The 12,919-nt window shown below is 45.5% G+C and overlaps 1 protein-coding gene across 5 annotated transcripts in view; it reads right to left on the bottom strand.

Moving 5' to 3' along the window:
- LOC126921719 (sodium/calcium exchanger 3) overlaps nucleotides 1-11,124 on the bottom strand; it is a 122,863-nt gene extending 111,739 nt beyond the window's left edge. The window contains exons 1-2 of one of the 5 annotated variants that reach the window (XM_050733509.1): nucleotides 7,085-11,124; nucleotides 380-652 (exon numbers count right to left, since the gene is read on the bottom strand). In XM_050733509.1, coding sequence (XP_050589466.1) covers nucleotides 380-652; nucleotides 7,085-8,424 — 1,613 coding nt within the window. In that variant the 5' untranslated portion in view covers nucleotides 8,425-11,124. The remainder of the gene's footprint in view (nucleotides 1-379; nucleotides 653-7,084) is intronic. The other 4 variants (XM_050733510.1, XM_050733507.1, XM_050733506.1 and 1 more) reach the window with 4 other exon arrangements.
- Nucleotides 11,125-12,919: the final 1,795 nt, after the last annotated feature.

Here is a 12,919-nt window from a genome sequence, read left to right as displayed (position 1 = left end):
GCTCTAATTTCCCAGAAAGATGCCAAACGTACGATGTAAACGATAAATTTCGCACAGACAACAGAAATTCTCTCATATTTTCCTCGCTAATGAACTAATAAACTCGACTACTAGCGATAAAAGAATACGATTGCAAAACCGACTCGAAGGATGCGGTAGAGTCAGCTCGCCAGTCGTTTGCACGTCCGCGTTTCAACCAACTTCTCGTTACATACGGTTCCTAGTTCTTGTAATCTAATCATTTAATCGGACCGTAATACGCTCGAGTATCTAAATATAGGTTAACTAATCAACCTGAGGCAAACTGTTGTCGGTATTTAACTACTGGCGCGATCGTAAACCTTGAAATTTTATGGAGACGCTTATGTGCAGCACTTACTCGGTCTGATTGTCCTCGAAGGTGAGCGAGCCCTCCGTGTGCATGTATTGCTTGGTAGGCTTGGCCGTTCCTTCGATGGTACGATAGGGGATGGTCACACGTCCCCTGGCACCGCTGTATCTCACCACTCGCAAAGCAAACTGACCAACGCTTTCCACCAGCTCGACGTCTCTTTCGGGGAAGCCGAACACGCCGCTGTGATCGTCGTCGAGGATCATCACGGTCGCCAAGCTAGGTGACACCAGCATGGCAGGCTGCGACGCGTTGCTCAATCTGTAACATCATCGTCGTCGTTGTTAGCATCTTAATATTGTACTTAGTATTGTAGTATTGTATTTAGTATAATCTCGACTAATTTCCACGGATAAAATGCACTTGAAATGAAACGCATCTAACTTCGTCGTTTGATCTTTTGGTATAAAGATCAAATCGGTGAAACCAACGATTAATAGGGATTGATATCAACATGGATAAAAGATAGATTGAAAGTGGGTGAAAGTTAATCCTGCGAAGTTAAACTACGTTAAATGTATCCATCCGATGTTGGGATGTTGGAAGGATGAGGTTTTTGTTTCTACAATAGCCGTGTTCGTGTTAAGTTCCTCGAGACTCCAGAAAGGAATGTGCAATTGCAGCGATGTTAATTTTAGCAGAATATTTGATCTCACTTACTGCGCCGAGGAATAAACACGTTCTTCCATCGTAACTTTGGAAATGCGATGAAAACGTCAAACTCGTGATCAAATTGCACCAAGTGTCCAAATAGTTATAGATGGTATGCGATAATAGCGTGATAAAATATTCCCATCGTATTTACTAAATCATTGAACGCCGGACTGGGTTTCAGAACTGTCTCGGACCGATTGTTCCGCCATAGGCATTCGTCATCGCGATGCATCGCGTCGTAACGCTGCGAGGCGTAGCTCGCAATGGAACATTTCCGCCGATCAAACCGGCCCATCTAAGCTAATTGCTTTTCTTCCGAGAGCGAACTTCGGATGGAGTCGGTCAGATAAGCGAGACTCGAAATAACTTGGAACCCGGCTGCACGAGTTCCGCTGGAGCTTAATGTACCGCGTTTCTTCGCTTCATCGGCAACAGGGGAGGAATTCTAGCGCTCGTGCAGCCTCGTTTCCCCTCCTTTCCCCGTGGCTTGTGGCATGAACATGTAATCGAGAACTAGTCCTGAACTGATATCTGAACGTATGAATTCGCCATAGACTCGAAATTCACTGTCCATAATTACTATCTCTCTTTCTCTCTCTCTCACACACTCTCTTTCTCTGTCCCCGATCCGGGCTTTCGTTCTAACGATCGCCGCTGCGAAATAAAAGAAACACCGTGCAACGTTTCGCTCGTTATCGAGGCCTATCCATCTTGTTCAACGGCAACACGAACGCCGAGGAAATAAATTTTCCCCCTGTGACCACTGTGTTTCTCGCGAGAAAGCTCGAGCGTGTCGCTAGATCGACGAAGATTATCGCAAAGTTAAGAAAATCGTTAGGACCCGTAGGATTCCTTGAAAATCGTCGTGTTTGCGCTCGTTTGCGCCGGTCTGACCTACGCCGATTTCGACCCTCGATGTTATCGGGTTTGCTTGATAGCGACGCTAAACGCGCGGTAGATGTTGAACTTTGTTGGCGCACGACGGAAGTAAGAAGTTCTAAAGCCTTCTAAGAAAGAGAAATACAAAACGAGGGATGGATCGAGTGTTTCGAGCGACCGTTCCAGGATATATTTTCCTTAAACTGTGACGGAATTGCGGACTGTCGTGAAGCAAATACAGGGGCACTTACAGACAACACTATTAAGGTTCGTTAAAGCCATAAACGATTATTATTCGTTATGAAACTTATAGAGAGATAAATAAAGACTATAGACTATAGGATAGAGACTGTATAGGGCTGCATAAACGGGAGTGTAGCGATTCTAATTCCGCGAACTAATGACTGACCTACCAACAATTCCGCTAAAGCGATTCTCCAAAGATCGGTTAGAAAACTTAGAAAAGATCGTTTCACTTGCATTTCTCAACTCTCGACGCGAGGCGAGCGTCGACGGAATTGACGGAATCTTCGAAGCGTACTTTAGCCGGGAACAGTCCCCATCCAGTTGACAATCTCGAACGCGATTACCTCGGAATACGAGCAAGAACGCTCTTCATAGCGTTATCATCTAAGCGTTTGACTATCGAAGATAGAACGAGTGTCGAATGCATGAGAAGAACGGAGCTGGACAGCGGGACGTTCGAGCGATCCACTCATGAGTTTTAATCAGGACGTTGCTACCAACATGATCATCAAATAAAAATAGCAGAAGTTACATTTTACGTTCTACATCGATGAACGACGAGTTACGTTTCACATTTTCTGTCATACGCAATTTTGTTATAAATGCAATTTTAAAATTTGTTATAAATGCAAATTTAAAATGCAATTTTAAATTTCAAAATTTCTCTTCTATTTGATTTTCAGGCTAAATACGTATCTCTCTGTACCCATTTCGTAATAGTAGAAAAATCTTTCGTTGCATTAAGAAATATTAAAAACCTGACGATATCGTGTCTTGATAGTTATATCTTCGGCTTCTACAAACCTGGTGAATTGTATTTTTAGATAACATAGGTTTTTTCGCTTTTACCTATTTTATTTTTGAATATTTCTTTTCGCTCATAAAGTAACCTGCTGCTAGTACGCGTCATCGTAGACACCTACACGGTCATTCGAATCTAGAACATCGTGGTTTCCGCTAGATGTTCGATCCGTAACTATTGCACGACTAGTCGACAAAATTCCAAGAATTCTTGCGCCCTACTTTTAAGACAGCGCGATGGAGGTAGTTTCGGGAGAGAGAGAAATTTTTGTCGCTCTTAATCCAACTAGCTGGTACTTGTGCCGAGTACTGCGGAGCATCGCTGCCGTATTTCAGTTGCCATTTTCGCGCGGTTCTCGTCTCTTCGTTGGATAAAAAGCCGAGTATTCGCGAGAAGACCACGAGTGCCTCGTAATGAACTCGAAGATTCTGCGAGCGACCGCGATCCCCGAGAGTAAATGGAACTTTTTCGTCCACGGTGTTCACGAACCACGAGTTCTCCAAAATAGCGACCGACCTCGAGAACTCTCGTGCGTGTTTATTTATGATCTGTCAAATGTTGTTCGTCGCGACGATTAATCGACGAATCGATGCTAATTGACGTACGGACGTGCGTTGGCGTCGGTGTTGGCGTCGATGAAACCGCGAGCAGACAACCAGTCCCTTTGTGCGCGGAGTTTAAGCGGTAATGTAATAGCGCGCGCCATCCGGACCAAAGTTAATTGAAAGATGCGCTGCCGGCGATTATCAATTCGCTATCGCGACTAGATCGTCGACCGGCAGACGCTCTCGAGTGTACGCCTGGTATCGAATCCGCTTCCTGTTTTTCACGGGGCAAATAGGGCGTTCTGGTTGCTCTTCCGCGAACGCTGATCGAGTCTCGTCGACCATATCTTCTCGTGGAACAGTCACAATCGAACGTTTAGAACGTGTTGTAATTTTTCCTTATGATCGTTCGAACAGTCGAACAATTGGCAAGACATGCGACGTCTGACGTTGGGTATAATGGACACGGTGTATATGGAAAAGCTTAATACCAGCTTAACCCCTTAACCTATTATTTACGTTCGAGAATTTTGCGCCGAAAACGTAAAAAAGCTCGCGCAGCCTTCGAGCCATTCGCACGACTTGTATAGTACGTACTACGGACTATGCCCGTAATATTTACGTTTGATCCGATCATCTACTACGGGCTGTCGCCGTAGTTGTAGGTTAAGGGGTTAATAATCTCAAGTTGACTCGCGTCCAAAGAAAAAGTCAGCATGTTTTCTTTGCAAACGTATGGAAGAAACGATATTCAGCCTGAACGTTAGCGTAGATAAGTTTGTCAAATTGTTGGGACATCTTACTCGATAAAATTCGATACGTCTGTATTCATAAATGAAAGAGCAACGAGTTAGAATCGTACGTGTCTAGAACTTGATCCTGTCTGCGATCGATTCACGCGGCCTTCGTAACAACGTCGTCGTATAAAAGCCAAACGAATTCTCTAAGACTTTTGTCTGGATCGTCGTGTGGAAAGGACGAAATCGGTCTAATCCTCTAATCCCCGAGTCATAGAAACAAAAGGAACAAGTGAGCAATCTCGTCGCTCGTTACTCCCTGATGATCCTTGCAACAATGTACATCCAAGTTCCTTTTATTTATCTCCATCCTGGCTGGATATTGTACCTCGACCTCGGCCCAGTTTCATCACGGTGTAACAGCGGCAAAAAAGGAAAACGTTTTCCAGGCTTCGATGTATACATTTCACGGAAACAATGAAACATTTTGTAATATTTCTCTCGTTCGTTTTTCCACGTCGCATAACTGAACGATTTTTCAAGGTCCGACATGTTTGACAAAAACGCGCTGTCCCATTGTTCCTTTGATTCCTCGTTTCTCCGCTTCCCGGATGAGCACATTCAGCGGTTGCAGGCAATTCATCGTTGTACGTTGGCCGACCAACCAAAAGTTTCACCTTCTTGCGACATTGCGTTCGGCCTTGCCCCGCCCTAATCGACTATCATTCCTACCCTTGAAATTTCCTTCCTGTTTTGCTTTTTCACGTTAACGCGTTAATCGCCACGATGATTGCCGGTGATCGATCTTACTAAATCCTTTGTTGCGATTAAAATAATGAAATTCATTTCATCGAGTAAATAATTTTCAACGATGCGGATCACTTGGATTGATGACATCGTCGGATAAAGTACGGTATAGTATTTTACAAAAATTAAACATTATGGTCTGGTACATCTCCATCTATCGAGGTAAATAAAATTCACGTGATAGTCAACGTATTAATACGGACAAACGTGATAAGTAAACTGTGGATTTTATAGGAATTTGTCTACAGGAGAACAGATCTAATTCGTAAGAAATCATAAAGTTTTGCAGCTTCCAACAAATATCACTCCGTTTCATATACATTTTCAAATTGGTTTCAAATTTCACCAATATGATATTAGATGTTTCATCGAAGTACTCTCGAAATTTCAAAATATTTCATACAACGCACATGACATGTCCGTAACAAGTTCCTGCAAGTGTTGAAATACTTTCGTGAACCGATGTAGGTGGCACGAACAATCCTACTTTAATAGAGATGACGTAAACTGCTACTTATGCTTATCACGAGTGATTCGTTCACGTTTGTTCCCAATCACGATTATACTTTCTACAGCGATCCGTGATTTCTCGTGATCGCCTCTAATTGTCAGAGGCCATAAACGTTCTTTACATTTTATATTAACCGTATCAAAGGAATATTAGGATTTTGAAATCTTCGAGAGACTGATATCTTTATGAGGAACATAAAGAGAGGCAAATGGAATTATTTTCTAGTTTTGTTATAGAATAAAATAAATTTATATGCGAACCTCGTCGAATTATTTTACAGCAAAGAAATAAAGAATTACGATCAGCCAGCGATCAGACACAGTCAGCCAATTCACTCAAAATGAAAGAATCACACGGTGACCGCGTCGTGAACGAAGTTACATTACGACCGTGATCGTGATTCTGCGGATCACCATTGATGATTTTCCACGCCATGTCCTATATCTCACTACAGTTGTAACGCTGTGCAAGTTCAAACGGATCCGAGAGGACGACGGACACGTGGTCGATCAATCGGTTGCAAACCTTTCGCACACCAACGACTTGCCGCCCTGCCACCTTTCATCCGACCGATTATCTCTCGAAAGCTTAATGCGATTTCGAGCCACTGATTCGTCTCTAGCTTTAATAGACAGCTAGCGTGCGCCACAGGAACACTCGTTCGAGTTTCCGCGTCGTCATTGACCGTGGCAACAAAACTAGAGGTACGTGTAGTTCCGCAGTCCGATCTCTACGCGTCCTTGATCTTCTCCACTGAATATCTTTGCCGCTCGTTCGACCGATATTTCCGGGATGGAAGTTGTTCCTCTCGCTTTTCCTCTCGCGTCGTTCCGCGAATCGCGGACGAGACAGATGAAATTCTTCGGTTCCGCGAACACGAAACTGCTTCGTCGCGGTTGCTACTTGATGCCGTGTTTGTTTCGATCTTATCCACTGAATAAATATCACAGGCTGTGGAATGTTTCATAGACGAAACTTCAGCACATGCGAATATCCTTCGAATATCGTCTTGGATTTTTTAACTCCGCTTGTTATTAATCTTGTAATTCAAAGAAGACTCGTTGGAGAAATTTTTACCGACGATAGTCGCTGAAGATTCGCAGCGGTGAACGACGAAAGAACGACCCGAAGAGAAAGTCGTGTGTTTTTCGAAGAATATTCATCGGAACAAGGATCGATAGGATATCTAAACTCGTTAAAATTTCTGATAGTTTACATTGCTTATCGCCGAGAACGTCCGCGGAAGCGAGTAAAGGCCCGTGTCTGCTAAGTTGGCGAAACTTTGCCCGTTATTACCGAGGCGATGTTAGCATTTGCCAAACAGATGCCTGGAATCGCAAAGTTCTGGTCGGAGTACGAACGAAGGAAATCCTTGCTAAATTTCAACGAAAACAAAAACGGGGTGACGTTAAAGCGAGTGGCAGTTCGCGTCCACTCGTCGAAACAATGGTCTCGGTGAATATAGTGTTCGAGTTGTGAAATGGGCGGGAAAAAAGAAGAAGGCAGCTGTACCTGATGTAGAAATGCTCGTCCTCTTCGAACAGCTCGTCGTCGATGACGGAGAGCTTGATGGTTTTCCTGGTCTCGCCCGGATCGAAGGTCAGAGTGCCCTTGGCGCTGATGTAATCGGAACCAGCCTCGGCCGAGCCATCTTCGGTGCAGTAGTCGACGGTGCACGGTTTGGTTAGGTCACCGCCAACTCTGGTCACTCCCACCTCGAATGTACCGACATTTTCCATCACGGTGTAGTGGCCAGGTTCGAAGAAGATTCTCATAGCGTTCACGTTCTCGATGTCGATGCTCTCCGCCTCTTGCCTTTGCAGCTCGGCCTTGACCTCGCTCAGGTCGCTCTGCGCCCTTTCGCTGATCTTCTTGCTCAGATTTCCTGCGCCGACCATCTTCCTGGTCGCCTGTACCCTGTAGAACGCTCTGCTCTTCGGCCCCTTTCCGAGCACCTCTTCGTGAGCCATCACCTCCAGTTGTTCCAGCGGCAAAGTGGGATGTTTCCTTCTTAGTTCTCTCAGAGTGTTGATGTAATCCCTTCTGGTCTGCTCAAACTCCTTTGCTTCGGGCGTGTCGGCGTCCGTCATGTTGTGGAAGTTGTCCTGCTGAGGTTTAATCTCGAGCTCCACCCCACCGTCCGAATCACCGGCCTCGGCCTGCACGATCACTCCTCTCTTGTTCATCCGGTAGCCTTTGTGTAGATACTTGTAAATGAGCAGACGTCGATCGGCCACGTAGGCCGTGAGAACCGTGGCTGGGAAGAATGAAAAGGTGAGGATACCTTCCCAAACCTCGAGCACACCAGGACTGGAAACCGCCAGGATCACGTACAACCAAACGTAAGCGAAGATGCTCCACGTGGCGGTCACGAAGAACACTCTCAGGTGTTTGATCTTCCTGGTCTCGCCGTTTGGTATCACGAACACGCACAGAGAGATAATGACGAAGAGATTGTAGGCAGCCGAGCCGACGATCGTGCCCGGCCCTAATTCTCCAGCCTGGAAGTTTTTCGCCCAGATCTCGATGATCGACAAAAGGATCTCCGGCGCGCTGCTACCCAGCGCCATCAACGTCAAATTCGCCACGGTCTCGTTCCACACCCGCACCACCACGATCTGCGGCTCCTTACCCTGGCGGCGAACCACCAGTTCCTTCTCCTTCGATGTGATTACCTCGATCGCAGCCATGAAACGATCGCTGATTATCGACACGCCGATGAACAGGTACAACAGCAGAAGAAAGTAGACAAATCCGCGGAAGATTACGTCGGAGAGGTAGAGGTTCTCCAGCGGTCCCCATAACGGCACCACTAGACCGGGCTCACACCGGACCGAATAATTTCCCGACATCTTTCTTCCGACTTTCTCTGATGCTTTTCCTTCTCTCCCGTACGACGGAAGCGCCTCGACCAACCCCGATTTGATTCAAGATCGAATCGCCGACCCCTGACCGCCGTGACACAAACAGCTAGAGCTGTCTCGAGCTTCGCTCCCAGAGGGTGAACAGCTTTCGACAATGACAAACGACTTTGATTCCGATCGTAGAGCGAACCGATCGCCCTCGTGGCGTCTGGTAACGGCGAATAGCCCCTCTGTCTATCCTTGCGATTTCGAGTGGAAGCCAACTGTCGACACTCGTGCAAACCCGCGTCTTCTCGCTAGCGGAGTTCTCACCACCGTTTCCTCATCGAAACGATATTTTCGGAGGTTCTCTTGTTCGCGGCTCTCTTTCCGCCTTTGCGTGCACTTAGATACCTCCCTCTTTGGATCTCGCACTCTCCTCCACACGCACTTCACCCTCTTTCTCCGTTCTCGTGTTTCTTACTCTTCTCGAACCACGTTCCCGGTGACGGAAATCACGGACGTTTATCTTCCGATTTTCCGTGTATATATGTACATGTACATGTGTGTATGTGTTGTGTGTGTGTGTGTGTGTACACAGCGTGTGTGAGTGTACGCGCGTATACGTGCCGATTATCCGACCGCAAACGAGAACTACCTGTCTAGGAACCGCGCGTGTCACCCTGACGAGCCGTGCGACATCGGAGAATCGGCTACCGAGGGAACCTGCCGATACCACCGCGGCAGCGAGCTCCCATCACGAAGAGGATCCTTCGAGCACGGGGCGACAGAACCGTACCGGGCCGTGTTCGAACGAACACTGAAAGAGGAGAGAGAGAAAGCGAGCAAGGAAGAGGAGAGCTGGGTGGGAGTAGAGTCTCTCGAGCTGCCTAGACGTGGCGGACCTCGCTTCCTCCCTCCTGTTCTAGCCATCGCTGCGTGTCACTCTAGCCCTCTCTCCCTCTCTCTCTCTTTCTCTCTTTTTCACCCCTTTCACTCGATTTTTCTTTCTCCAACGCAAACACGACGCACTCCGCTTATCTTTATCGGTCTCGCGTCGCGCTTCCACGATCGCAATATCCCTTTTACTTTTTAGATCCTTGTCTTTCCTCTTTTTCCTTCTCTTCTTTCTCCATTCGCGATATCTCTTTCTCTCGCATACGCTCTGTAGCTGTCTTTCTCTGTCACTGGCAGTCGTTCTCCTTGTCGCAGACGCTTCTCTGTCTCGCTCGTGGCGAAGCATCCCTGCCAGCATACCGGCTAAAGGGAGCGCATGCGTTTCCACCTATTCGACCACCCTCTTCCTCCACCCCAACTGACACCCCTGATCAGTAGGGACGCCTCCCACCCCGACATCTCGCTTCTCTAGGTGGCTTGGTCAACCTAGGCTAGATCTAACTGGATGGAACGCGCTCTTACGTCGCGTAACACTTCCTTCTTCCACGCGATACCAATCTCTTTCTTCCCTTGTCTTTCTCTTTCCTCTCGTCGCGTACTTTCCTCCCTCGTTGCTCCTCGAGTCCGAGGCGGCTGAATCAAACACGCGGCTTTATCATCGGCAGCACCCTTTGTCGTTCGTTTGAATAGCCCGCGTTGCGCTTTGCAACCTAAAATCCGCGAGGTACAAGAAAAGTCAAAAGACGATGCTCTCCAGTTTCTCCCGTCTGTGATCCATTGATCTCTCACAACATCGTTCTCCGAAACCGATCGATGAATCGAATTCCACTCGTCCGCTCGATCTTACGTGACCCTCGTAGCGGCAAGGAACGCGGATCTAGAAATTCCAATACCTACGGACGCCCAAGGATGAGATAGACGAGCCAGTGTCAAGGTTTCCTCGACGAGATCGTCCGAGTTCCATAAGCACAGCTTTTCTCTCTGCGCGCTGCAGCGACCGTAGGATCGTTGTTATCAGACAGCAGCTGTTTACGCATTCGTTTGTTTATCTTCGAGCGATACAACATGGGAACTTTGCAGGTATACTCGTATACTGGTTTCAACTTAAATCTAGCAGAACGTTTGATTTCAGTTGTAACAAGAAACGGAGGAATATCAACGGTGGGAAAGTATTTTTCTATTGTAACTTTCAAAGTATAATAAGAATATCGACCTTTTTACGGAATTGTACCAGGTGACTAAATATTTGATAGCAGTGGTTTCATGTGATTTTACGCTTTTAGATCGGATATTCCTCGTCGATGGTAATTCGCAGCTATCTAGCGATGTTTTTAAAGACAAACTTCGTCCAGCTTCTAGTTTCGTTTTCCTTTGCTATTCGACGATGTACGAGGAAAAAGAATCGCCTCCTTTTAACGGTCCATCGAACGAACGATTCTTAAGTGGAAAAACATTCCTTTCGTTTTTGCTGGCCCTTCTTTCAGCTCGTGAAACCTCGACACGCTCCGCACTCGTCCTAATGTATCTCGCTACAACTGATAAAAGGCACTCGGCAACGATGCTGAAGATCTACGGGTGGCAGGGGAAACGCGTGATAAATACAACGACGAAACATCACAGACGCTTATATCGCCCGATTCTTTCCTCTTTCCTCCCTTCGAGCTTCCCCGAACAACGATGAACCTGTATCGATACAATTGAGATCTTGCTGCGTCCACCAGGGGAACATTCTTCGTCGCTTCTTACGATCGTTCGAATTTACGCAAGACGAAAGTGGAGGCGTCAGAATTTCAGAGTAGCGCGATTTGCCAAGACTTTATTATACCGTTAAGAAGCGATCGATGATTTATCATAATGTTATACATTGGCTAACGAAGATATTTGGACATTTACCATGTACTATATAAATTTCATATATATATTACCTGTTTTATATATTTGAAACATTTTGAAATTTCATTAGCACGATGATGATACACGACTGGGTACATCGTACACAATGACTAGAAGAAGTATTTGTGCATGCTCTTATTTTCCAACGATTTAGAAACCATGCCAGTGCTTCGTACGGAATAGAAAATCTATTAAAACCTATTAATTGCAAGCTGCTATTCAGAGAGCTGCTCAGAAGACTCGGAAGAAACCACCCGACAGATTTACTCACGCACGGTCGATAACACGCGTACACACGCAGAACAGTGGTCGATTCTAGCGATCGTCGGTGAATGTACCGAAATCAACACGTGTTCAATAAAATTCAATTTTTCAAAAATGTAATTAGTTGTACTAAACTATTCGAGACATTTATAAAGGATATATAAAAAAAAGAAAGCTGTTTACGAGGTTTTAAGACGATAGCAAATTTCATATACCTACAGATAAAGGAAACAGAATTCGTTAACGCGAACTGATCGAAGAAATTGCAAATAAGATGAGTCAGCGCGATATTAGCCTTTAATGGATTAAAACGAAAGAAAATCAGCGTACGTTAATAGAACAAGCCCGGACACGGGAATATCCTTGAGAGAATATTTTAGGCGTCTGTGAAAAGACGAACAACGAAGGCGAGGCTACATTGGCAATTTGACGAGAGTAAGACTACCTTTGATAATAAAAATCGTTGTACAAGATCGAGTGATTTGGTCCAGGAATTTCGAGTAACTTGCGATAAAATATTCGCTCGGCAATCGTTTCCTTGCGAATGAAACTAAACAAAATTGTTGTACGTTCGTGGAACAAGTCCTCGAATCTCTTGTTGCACCGATCGAGATCCTCGAACATCGTGAAGACCATCCTATCGGTTATCGTTATCGGTTGAAAAAGGATCAATTTCAGCAAAACGAACCGCTCGAACGATCTTAAAGTTCGATAGGAATTTGATGACAAGCTCGTTAGAAGAAGCCTTCGATCGAATCCAAGAGTAACAGGCTACTCTAACTCAAGGACGGTCGTTTAAATACCTCTCAGAAGACAAAAAGACTCGCAATCTCTGAATCATTCTAACAAAGTTGATATTATATCAGCTTATCATAGATATTCTTGATCGCAATCGTTGCATACGCTATCGACGACCTTGCTCGTTCTCGTAAGAACCTCAGGTTGAGGATCAAATTGTCGTTAAATAGCTCGATCGTTTCAATGTGAAATATCTACGTGAAATCTAGCAGAAACATTCGACATACGAGAAAATTGAGGATTTGTATTCTAGTGTTGTACTGTACTTTTATACTTAACTGTAGTAACTATACGATAGTCCGTGACTATCATCGCCATCTAGAAGGATGCAACGAAAACAGTTCAACGCATCTTCACCGAATCGATAAGTTCTAGTGAAAGCGATCGAAAATAAACCATTGACCAAGAGCAAAATAAACGACTAATAGACAATTGAGTAAATAGAGAGACACGGACGAGATACAGAATAGACATAATACATGTAGTATCGGAGATATACGCTTTGTTACGCTGCGAGGTTTTAATATGGGTCGCGTTTCTGGCCGTTGCTCGCGGTCCTACAATATCGCAGACGGATCGTCTTATTTGCCCGACGAGGGGTATACGATGTATCGACGAGCGCATAGTTGCCGCCAAACAACGACTTCCACGA

The sequence above is a fragment of the Bombus affinis genome, chromosome 11, assembly GCF_024516045.1.
Source record: "Bombus affinis isolate iyBomAffi1 chromosome 11, iyBomAffi1.2, whole genome shotgun sequence".
NCBI lineage: Eukaryota > Metazoa > Arthropoda > Insecta > Hymenoptera > Apidae > Bombus > Bombus affinis.
This window is presented reverse-complemented; position numbering and strand designations above follow the sequence as displayed.